The 11060-nt window shown below is 47.5% G+C and overlaps 1 protein-coding gene across 3 annotated transcripts in view; it reads right to left on the bottom strand.

The window, feature by feature from the left end:
- Positions 1 to 11060, bottom strand: part of atat1 (alpha tubulin acetyltransferase 1) — a 46170-nt gene that overhangs the window by 4780 nt on the left and 30330 nt on the right. For 2 of the 3 annotated variants that reach the window (XM_043678019.1, XM_043678023.1), the window contains exon 10: positions 2272 to 2378. The exons of the other annotated variant lie outside the window; for it this stretch is intronic. In XM_043678019.1, coding sequence (XP_043533954.1) covers positions 2272 to 2378 — 107 coding nt within the window. The remainder of the gene's footprint in view (positions 1 to 2271; positions 2379 to 11060) is intronic. 3 annotated transcript variants of the gene reach the window in all.

Below are 11060 nucleotides of genomic sequence, written 5' to 3'. Positions count from 1 at the left end.
GTGATACCGGTCATAGACAGCACCGCCCCCTCCCCCCGGTGATACCTGTTATACACAGCACCGCCCCCTCCCCCAGCGATCCCGGTTATAGACAGCACTGCTGCGCCCCGGCTCCCACCAGTGATCCCGGTTATAGGCAGCACCGCACCCTTCCCCCGGTGATCCCGGTCATAGACAGCACCACCGCCTCCCACCAGTGATCCCGGTTATAGGCAGCACCGCACCCTTCCCCCGGTGATCCCGGTCATAGACAGCACCGCCGCCTCCCCCGGTGATCCCGGTTATACACAGCACCGCCCCCTCCCCCCGGTGATACCGGTTATACACAGCACCGCCTCCTCCCCACGGTTATACCGGTTATACACAGCACCGCCCCTCCTCCCCGCCCCCTCCCCCCGGTGATACCGGTTATACACAGCACTGCCCCCTCCCCCCGGTGATACCGGTTATACACAGCACCGCCCCCTCTCCCCGGTGATACCGGTTATACACAGCACCGCCTCCTCCCCACGGTTATACCGGTTATACACAGCACCGCCCCCTCCTCCCCCCATCTGATACCGACTATATACAGCTCTGTTTCATACCCTGACCACAAATGCAAACAGAGATATTCCTGAGGAATGATAAAAATGTCCCAATTAATCCAGTGCATGCCGACCTGAATGAATCAGGCACCAGCATTAACACGCGATGTGGCAAATGGTACTATTAATACAACAGACAATGCTGGGCTCAGCAGGTCTGGCAGCATCTGTAGCTGTAATGCTGTCTGTTTAAAATGGAATTACACTGAGCTCAGAGCAAAAAGGGACAGACCACCTGACACACGTCTGTCTTTATGTCCCGCTCGATGTCTCGACTCGCCCCCCCCCACCCTTCCCAGTGACCCAGAGTGCATTGGAAAGCGAGGCACACTAGCGCAAGAAGTTCCTCCTGAATCCCTCGGCGGAGTGTATGAGGAAAGCTTTTTTTTTTTGTTCCTTTTTTTTGGGGGGGAAATGGGTGTCAATCTGAATCCAAGCTGGTGAGTGAGGGGGAGCCCAAATCTTTGTGGATAGAGTTTATTAATGACTCAGTCTCACAGCTCCTTCCAAATCCTGGTTTTCCCCTCTTTGGACATTTTTAACCAACCTGCCCCAACAGGCCTCCCAGGGCAGATGGAACTTTAAGAGTCTTTTCAGCGCCTCTGGACATTTTTCCCCATCAGCCCCCTCTGCACCCTGTGGCTTTTGACCCAGTGCCAGGACCTCTGGGACGGTGGTATTTCCAATGAAGCCTAGATAATGAGCCACAACCTTCTGACCCCCACCCCCCCAGGGGAACCGGACACCGAGCTAAGTGGCCCCAGCCTGTGGTAAATTGTGCCAATAACCTGGGCCCGGGTCTGGGGAACCATGATAAAACATCCACGAGTCCAACGTGGTGCCCAGAGCTACAGAAGCTGGAGCAAGGCGCTTGTTTGTGAATCATATAAAATTCAGGCAGCTACTAACCTTGTTTTTATACATTACTATTGGGATTTCGATGATAGCAACAAGGCGCTTATTGCTGACTCCCTTACACTGATGCATGAGTGGAGTCATAGAATCGTGGAACCCCTACAGTGTGGAAATGGGTCATTCAGCTCAACAAGTCCACAATGACCCTCCGAACAGCATCCTACCTAGAGTCAGTCCTGATACCCTATCCTTGTAACTCATGGCCAATCCACCTGACCTACACATCCCTGGATACTATGGGTAATTTAACTAGAATAGAATAGAATCCCGACAGTGTGGAAACAGGCCCTTCGGCCCAACATGCCCACACTTACCCTCCGAAGAATACCCCACCCAAACCCATTCCCCTACCCTATTACGCTACATTTACCCCAGACTAATGCACCTAACCTACACATCCCTGACCACTACGGGCAATTTAGCAGGGCCAATTCACCGCAACCTGCACATCTATGGACTGTGGGAGGAAACCCACGCAGCCACGGGGAGAACCCCACACAGGCAGTCACCAGAGGGCGGGATTGAACCGGGATCCCTGGTGCCAAGGGGCAGCGGTGCTAACCACCAAGCCAATGCCACAGCTGCTCAGAACCTCATTAACAAACCAACACGGGGTAGGGAGGAGGTTATATTTAGCCCAGAGGGGGCCGAAGAAAATCTCTTGAACCCAAAATAGAGAAAAGAATACAAAAAGAGTACAAGGGGCGCATTATCCCGAAGTCTTGGTGAGAGGCCGCCTCAGACACTGAATTATAACAAAGCTGCTTACCTGCTGACCTTGACCGCTCTGTCACACAGTCAGGAGACTGAGAGCTGCTCTTGTTGTAACGGCTGTACATGCTCCCCATGGCGACCATCCCTTGTTGCTCAGGCGTACTGCTCCGAGGCAGGATTAGAAGAACGGGAAGGGGTAAAGGGAGGAGATGAGCGAGGAAGGGGACGGATTGGCACATGGGTCAGGAAGAGGGGGAATGGTACGGTATTGGGGAAAGTGGTAAGGGGTGGGAGAGAGAAAAGAGAGGCGGCGCACGAGAGGAGAGGTAGGTGAGGGGAAAAAAGTGAGGCGCAATGCAGGGTGGATAAGAAGAAAGGCAATGGAAGCATGAAGCGTGTGGAAACCAAGCAGAAAATAATCGGATGGGCAGGGACAAAAGAATGAGAATGTCAAGCCAATGAAGCACGTATGAGGCAGAGTGCAAAATAACAGCTCAAATAAACTTAAAAGCTGGATGAAATGGCAGTGCAAGGATAACCAACAGGATTTTACTCCGTTAAAACTAACCAGCCTCCTAATACCCTGCTCACCATAGGCAGGCCAACACATTTGCACCTGAGATGATGGCGCCCCCTTAACAAGGTCATTTTGTCCATGGTCGTTTGCAAGAGGGGTTGTAAAGGCAGAAGTGCCGATGTGTCTGGAAAGGGGGACTTAACAACAGGCAGGGGAATGGCCAGTTCTCCCAGCTCAGGTTTTATTCCAGTTTGGTTTGTTTTAACAAGGAATCAAAAACTGTAGGGGACCTAGGGAAGCTGCTACATTAATCAAAAACCAAGAGGTTCTATGCTTCAACAGATGCTTCTTGCCTGACTCTGAAATCTCTCCTGCCTCAAAGAACCTGTGTTTGAATTTACCTTTTGCCAAGGGGTGTGTTTATGGGGATGTTGCAGGGATTGGAACAGCTCCGTAGTTAAATTGCTATATGGAGCTGGTTGGGTTTTCAAATAGTAAAGTTATTCTAAATTCTAGTTTCTTTTGCATTTCAACTGTAGTGTGTAAATGAACTCTGTTTTGCTTAAAGCAGAGTGGTTTGACCAGCTACATCACTCCTGGAATATTGAGTTCACTGCCTTTAAAGTAAGACAAAGGTTAGGGTCTGGGCTACCTATTTAAAATCTGTTGGGGGAGCGGGGGGTCTGGCCTGGTCCATAACAGCCAAGGACAAGAATTTTGCATCACGCAATGCAGGCAAATAGCACACAGTATTGAGTAACAGGACAGCTGTTAGAAGCTAATTGCTATATGGAATACCAAACATCCTTTGGAGTTTAATTGCCGTACAAATGCACCAAGGCGCGTGTGAGGCTAACTGTCTTCTTTGCCCACTTATTGTTTTGAAACCTTGCATCCACTTTGTTACAGAGTAAACTGGCCTGAAGGGTGACGGTGTGCAAACTACAGTGCGCTTGCATTACATACACAATATGGGAGGAGGACAATCCGCAGGAACCATGAAGTATAGCGATGCCACCAACCAGCTGCACGGATTGACACTTTCAGGAAAGCCCTTCTTGTGATGCCTGGATTTTCTTACTCCCACACCATGTAAAAGGTGCTGAAGAGTTTTAAAGTTTGTAAAAGGCTCTTTAATTATTTTTAAAGGGCTTGGTTTAAAAATGTAATCGAAGTGAAAAAAGAAACAGCCAAAGTAAGGTCACCGAATCCGTAATGCTGATTCTGCTTTCTCTCTCCGCGGATGCTGTCAGATTTGCTGAACTTCTCCAGCAACTTCTGTTTTGGTTTCAGATTTCTAGCATCTGCGGTTATAGAGTTGCACAGCACAGAAATAGACCCGTTGATCCAACTGGGCAATGCCAAGTGTCCTCAACTAGATCTCTTCCCATTTGCCAGCATTTGGCCCATATCCCTTTAAACCCTTTCTGTTCACCTACCCAGTTTTTTGGGGTTTTAAAAATAAGTTGAAATACATGCTGAGGGATGAAAATTAGGAACACTTCAGAGCTCAGGCAGGAGCTATCTCTTAAATAGCAACGGGTACTGATCGCTTTCACTGCTCAAACTTCTTCCCTGATATGACCTCCAGTTTGACTTTGTGGGAACGCCAGAATGAAAGTAGGAGGGTTACGGGACTTGGTGAATAGTGGTTGTGGGGGGGGGGTGGGTTTAGAAGATTGAGCAGAGCACTGACTACTTTAACTGAGAGGAGCAAACACTTACTCCTTTTCTGTTGAGTTAGCTGCAGTCAGGACTGGAAGAGCTGCCCGTTAGGCTGGTCTTTATGAAATGTGAAAAATTAAAGGGGCCTCACAGCGGTCAACGGTCAGTCCGAACTCCACAGCAGCCATGGCTGCCGAGAGACTCGGGGTCATGACCTGCACTGAGAGAAACTGACACTGCGATACTGGATGCTGCATTGGTATCAAACCAAAAGTTACGGGCAAGTGGGGGAAGCAAGGCACAGGGAAATTTTAAAAAAAGTAAACTCGCACCAGAAAGTGGGAGGTTCAATCAACCCAGGGCTTTATTGCAAACATAGAAACAACATTGTAGGATCTGTAGGTCACTTATTTCTTGACAAACATGCAGGAACTAAAACACACACACGTGCGCACACACTCCTATCCAGGACAGGGTTAATGGGATAGACAACTCTGGGAGAAGACCAAGGGACAGCCAACAGGCACAATATTCCTAACCATAACATCACAAACCACATTCTTGTCGGGCGGGGGAGGCAATCCAAGAGAGGGGTGAACCACATCTAGAAGAGGAAACTTCCCACACAGTTTTCCTGCTCAGTACTGAACATTCCTCACGCTAGCCGTCCTGCTCTCCCCTTCCTAGCCTGCAGAGTGGAATAAAAACAAAACACCCACACATGCCAGCCAAATTCTCAACGGGAGGCTGCGTTAACTTGACGGGGAGCTAACCTGCCCCTTGTCCTCAGCACACCTCTGGATCCTGTCGAGAAGTGAACCGAACACAGCCCTCACTGTACAGCCAGGTGGATGCATACGGGGTTAGGATGTGGTCGACCAATAACGATTGGGAATGGTGGCTGAATCGCAGCCCTTCACCGCACCCTCAATTTCCCATTGCTGGTCGGGATTTCCAACATCACTGAGGGATTTTTGTTTTGGATCTTGCGATGCTCAGTGCCACATTCCAGCAACGCGGGTGTCAACGGGGTTTCGAGATTGCTTGGGGAAGCCCATTGTCCCCACTGAGAACTGGAGCCTTCATCCGCAGACCGAACCAGGCTGGTGTGAATGCACAGAGCGTGACGGTGGTGGGGTTAGGATCCCTGACCTGGTGCTCAAACCCTGCCAGCCAACTTAGCAGGAATGACTTCAACATCGATAAAAAAAATCTCAATACAAAAGAAACACTGCAGATGCTGGAAATCTGAAACGAACACACAGAGAATGGTGGAGAAACTCAGCAGGTCTTGCAGCATCTATGGAGAGAGAAAAAAAAACAGTTAATGTTTTGAGTCTGATTGACTTTCTTTAGAGTCACCGTCAAGTCTTAATTGCCTGCTCAAACTGTTAGAAATTCCTTCAAAGTAGTCAGATCAGACTCAAAATTTCTCTCTCCACAGATGCTGCCAGATTTGCTGGGTTTCTCTGCCATTACCCTGAGTTTGTTATAAAAAATAAACCTCGTCATTTATGTGCCAGCAGCAGACCTAACGCCCAAAACTGGCAGGAATCAGGACAGGACGTTTTACTTCACTAATCCATCTGATTTTGATCTCCCTTAACTTCAACAGGCTGCAAGCGCAAAGCAAGTGTTCCACTCCATCCTACCCACAAACTGGGTTGAGATTACAGCAGACGTGATCCAACACACTCGCAAATATCCTTCCTTCCCATGCTACTATCCACCTGCGACTGCAGGCCAGTACTATGTGATGGAATCTCAGCAGCCACTCAGTTGCAAATCGTAATGGGGTAATTAGAAGCGCGAGATAAATTTAGGTCTATACCCCAAAGTGAAATAAAGACAAAAATCTCATTCACTGCCTCACTCCATTAAGGCCCTTTTGAAATAATAGGTGGACAGAGCGTGTGCTGCTGCCAAGCACCCTCAACCTGCAGGCATTGGGTTTACTCCTGCAATTAACTCACTTGATGTGTCCTTTGTCGATGCCCAGCCTGTTCACTTAGATGCGTAGTGCAATCAGCAATGATAGGCCACTGTACCTCCTCCACGATAATACTCAAGACTGGGACTCCCCAAGCATGCGTCTTCAGCCCCCACCGCACTCCCTGCACACTCAACTGTGAAGCCAAAGTTCAAATGAACAAACTTGCTGATGACATCACTGTGGTAGGACGGACATCAAGCAATGATGAATCAGAATATAGAAAGGAGAAGAGGGCTTGGTGACGTGGTGCAATGAGAACAATCTCTCTCTCTCTCTCTCTCCCTCTCTATGTCTTCAAAAACTAAAAGGACTGATCATTGATCTCAGAAAGAGAGGAGGAGAGCATGTTCCTATCTACATTGGAGGTTGAGAGGGCAGAGAGCATCGAGGTTCTAAGAGTGACGACACCGAATCTGTCCTGGACTTTCACGCAGATGTGATGGTCAAGAAGGCACGACAACGCCTCTTCCCCCTCAGGTGGCTCAGGAAACTTGTCATGTCCAGAAAGACCCTCACCAATGATGCAGCATTGAAAGCATAATGGCAACTGCCCTGCCCAGGACCGTAAGAAACTGCAGACGGTCGTCTGCACAGCCCAGGCCATCACAGAAGCCAACCTGCCATCCCATGGACTCTACTTACATGGCTTGCTGCCGTGGAAAGCCTGTCAACATCAAAGACCCCCTCCCACCCCCGTAACGCTCTCCTACCACCTCTTCCGTCAGGCAAAAGATACAGAAACTGGAACATACGCATCAATAGGTTCAAGAACAGCTTCTTCCTGGCCGTTATTAGACTGATGAATGGATTCCCTAGCCTCAAATAAAGCTGACTGTACTAATGGTGATCTTGCCTAGAGCACGCCCTATGCAAACAGTTTAAGTTTCTATCACCTTATGATCTGTATGTCTTTGCTCACTGTGATGTGCCTGTACTACAGTTTTCACTCTACGTGGCAATAAACAAAAATCAAATCAAACTTAATTTTCTACTGCACCATTACGCAGTCATCTTGAAAGGAGATAATGGATGATATCTGCAAGGACGCTGCATCGTCGTACAGATGACAGAGGGCGTGTATCACTGGCACTTCTCATCCGCCGCTAACTGCTCTTGGAGAAGGTGGTGAGGAACTGCTGTGTTGAACACCGCGATGCTCTTAGGGAGGGAGCTCCATGTTGCTGACTCAAGGATGTGATGGTGATATAATTTTAAGCCAGGATGGTGTAGTTCCCATCCATCTGCTGTGGCTGTCCTTTGAGATAATAGAGGCCATGGATACTGCCAAAGGAACCTTGCTGCGTTGCTGCTGCTGCTGCTGTGCATTTTGTAGCTGATACACGCTGCTGGTACTTTGCGCCGGTGATGGAGTGAGTCCTATTTAAGGTGGTGGTTAGAGTGCCAATCAAGCAGGCTACCTTGCCCTGGATAAACCAAGCTTTATGCGTCGTCAAAGCTGCCTTCGTCCAGGCAAGTGGAGAGTATTCTGACTTGTGCCTTGCAGATATCAATCTTGATAAACAGAGCAGCTTTCCATTTACTGCTTCCCTGGACCACGTGGCCTTGCAGTGCACTTACTCAAAAAAGATGCTCCAGTATTGCCCTTTCTAATTTCATATATCACATAAAAACACTCCCTCCAGTCTAAACAAGCCTTTAGTTACAATGGCAAACAGCCATTGCCTCAGTTGAATTTAGTGGAGAGTGAATTGGTTGCTCTTTGAGTGGCCTGTCTGGTACTTTCTTAGTTGCATGTAAACCTTTAAATGCAAAGCACATGGGAGTAGGTGTGCCAACCAACACACCCCTTTCCTTGTAGGTGAACAGTGAATCAGGTCTGTCAAAAACAAAGCCCAAATACAGACAGAGGGCCCATGGAGTCAAACGTAAATAAAGATCGCTGAAACCATTCAACAGGTCAGGTAGCATCAATGGAGAGGTGTACAAACGTAACATTTCATGTTGTGACCACCTTTCACCAGAACTGAAGATTGATGGAGGTTTTAATTCGGTGGAAGGGGAGGGGAGAGGGCAGGAAGAACAACAGGCGAGGTCAGTAACAGGGTGGGAGGCAGGAGAGATTAAATCGTAACAAGATTTCACCACAGGGCAGCCAAATTCAAGGTCGTGGAGAGAGTAAAGGAACAAATGCTGTGTCCAGATGAGGTGAGTGTGGCTAAATAGCAGCTACCTGAATGCAACAGGAATGGATAAGGATATAAGGCTAATTCAGCAAAGAAACGCACACAGAAGTACAGGAACCTTTATTATCTCAAGTTGTTCTGCTCAGTGTTGAGTCCTGAAGGCTGCAGATCTTCACTGGAACATTGCAGAGGACCAAGACAGAAAGGTCACTGGGGTAACAAAAAGATGTGACAATACTATGGCTATGAGAAGTGTATTTTCCTGGCTTTCTTTTAAAGAGAGGTTTTAAGGCAGAGGTCTCGAGCAGGCTACCAGAGCCACTGCAGCCTGAACGGGTGTGGTCAAGTTCTCTCAGCTCTCTCAGAACCAGGATTTTGAGTTTTCGCTTTCAGCAGTTGTTGTTGGGTCTCTGGGTTGGAAGTTGCAGCAAATCTCTCCTGCTACACACACACACACAACAGAATTTTCTTTTCATGTTTTTGCTTCTTCCTGGGTTGCTGGAGGTGCATGTGAAACAATCGATTTTCTGAATTTGCCTTTTGCCAAGGGTGTGGTAATGGGATGTTCCTATTGGAACAGTTCATTAGTAAGAGTTACTGTCTCGATTATTCGGTTATGTTTTCTAATGGAGTTAAATTATTCCAATTCCTTCTTTCTTGCGTTGTATTTTAACTATAGTGGATGAATAAAGTTTGCTTTGTTTTAAATCTGGTAGTTTGACCAATTGAATTACACCCGAATATGTTGGGGAGGGGGGGGGGGGGTTTGACAAGCAACTTAGGCTTGTACTTTTGGATAATCTCCACTGCCCTTCACCAAACCATAGACCTTCCCTTTTGTTCTTGCTGGGCCCCCCCCTCCACCCTGCCCCCTTTCAAAGGCTCAAAACATCTGTATCTTTCTTGAGCTCTGATAAAATGTCATTTGGCCCGGAGGCATTAAAGTCTGGACCTCTCTGCAGATGGTGCAGGCCTGACTGGCTGAATAGTTCCAATAATCTTCATTTCTATTGTGTGTGTTTTCCAACATCTGCAGTATTTTGGCTTTTGTATTTGAATCTGCTGAAGCAATTGCAGTAGCGCATGAGCTGGGTGGAGGTGGGGAAGAGGAACATAAAGGCAGGTCTCTCAGTAACATTCTAATTTACAGCAAAATCTATTTACTCAGCAAATAATGAACACCACACTACAGCAAACAACTTACATGAAGAGGGTCTCTATCAACTACAGCAAACAAAACTCTTGACCTCACAAACGGGAACATCTCCCAACAAAAGCAGGATTATTCCTCCAGGATAGTTAATTTCACAAGGAGATTGCCCAGTCAGAATGGAGGAAGGGGTGCAGGGGTTAGGGTTAACTATTCTGTTCGGACATGTTCCTAGAGGCATCAAAATGACCCACCCCACAAAAAGCCCTCCCAATTCAAGCTGCCCATCATCGAGTACCCGATTCTCAGCGTGTCGTTTTTTTCCCCCCACAGTCAATCCGGATTGAGACGCTTCATTAAACAATTGGAAAAATTTAGATCGCCCTTCAAACAGAATCACTCATTTTTCTGACTAATAAAAAGGCTCTTTTTGAAAAAAAAAGGTTTGAAGGAAAACAAGTTAAAAAAACTTCTGTAATAGCTCGGTGGTTTGGTCCTTGTGGGAGCGTTGGAGGGTGGGGGGTGGGGTGGGGTGGCAACGCTACAAAAAGGGTGAGACTTGCAACCTCAAGGTAAATAAAGCCAGGCTGAATTGGATACAGAATTACTTGTTTCTTCATCCACTGTGTTGGAAAAAAAGAAGTGGCTTGGTTTAGGGTTTCCAAAATCATGTGGATGAAACAAAGGGCGGGAGGTATACAGCGTATCCCTCAGGTGGAGCCAGTCTATGGGGTGAGCTCCATTTTGTCAGTGTACCTGGTTTGGGCGATCTTTTTTGTGGCAGAATGCGCAAGATAAAACTTGAACGCAACTTTTTTTTTTCTTTCCCCATTTCATTCCTATCTTGGCCACGTGGAGGAAGGGGGAACTTGGTGAATAATGAATATGCTGGCATGCAAAACGTGAACGAGATTTAAAATATGGAGAGACCCATTAGTGAGCTGTTAACCTCTGATGTGATGCTAATGGAAAAACATTTTGGGCACGTGCACGTTAGCAGAATGCCTGCAGCAACAATACACACAAGGTTGGTATCAATTTCCCCCCCAAACCCCCACCCCCTTAAGATCCACAATTCTACAAAATCAAAATAGTCTGTGTGCTTCCAACTGTTCTACAGAACGATTCTGAGAATCTCCCCCTTGGATTTTAGAAGCGTGAGAAGTGATCCTATTGAACTATGCATCGTTCCAGAGGGAACGATGAGCTGAAATGATGCTTCCTATTGTGGGAGAGACTAGTATTAGGAGTAATAGTTTAAACAGAAGGCGTGGGTCTTCCACTTGAGACGGAGTTGAGGAGAATATTTCTTTTCCCCTGGAAATTGCAAGTGTGTGCAACGGTGAAGATGGGGCCACTGAGTGTTTTTAAGGCT

The sequence above is a fragment of the Chiloscyllium plagiosum genome, chromosome 37 (genome assembly GCF_004010195.1).
Source record: "Chiloscyllium plagiosum isolate BGI_BamShark_2017 chromosome 37, ASM401019v2, whole genome shotgun sequence".
Classification (NCBI taxonomy): Eukaryota; Metazoa; Chordata; class Chondrichthyes; order Orectolobiformes; family Hemiscylliidae; genus Chiloscyllium; species Chiloscyllium plagiosum.
This window is presented reverse-complemented; position numbering and strand designations above follow the sequence as displayed.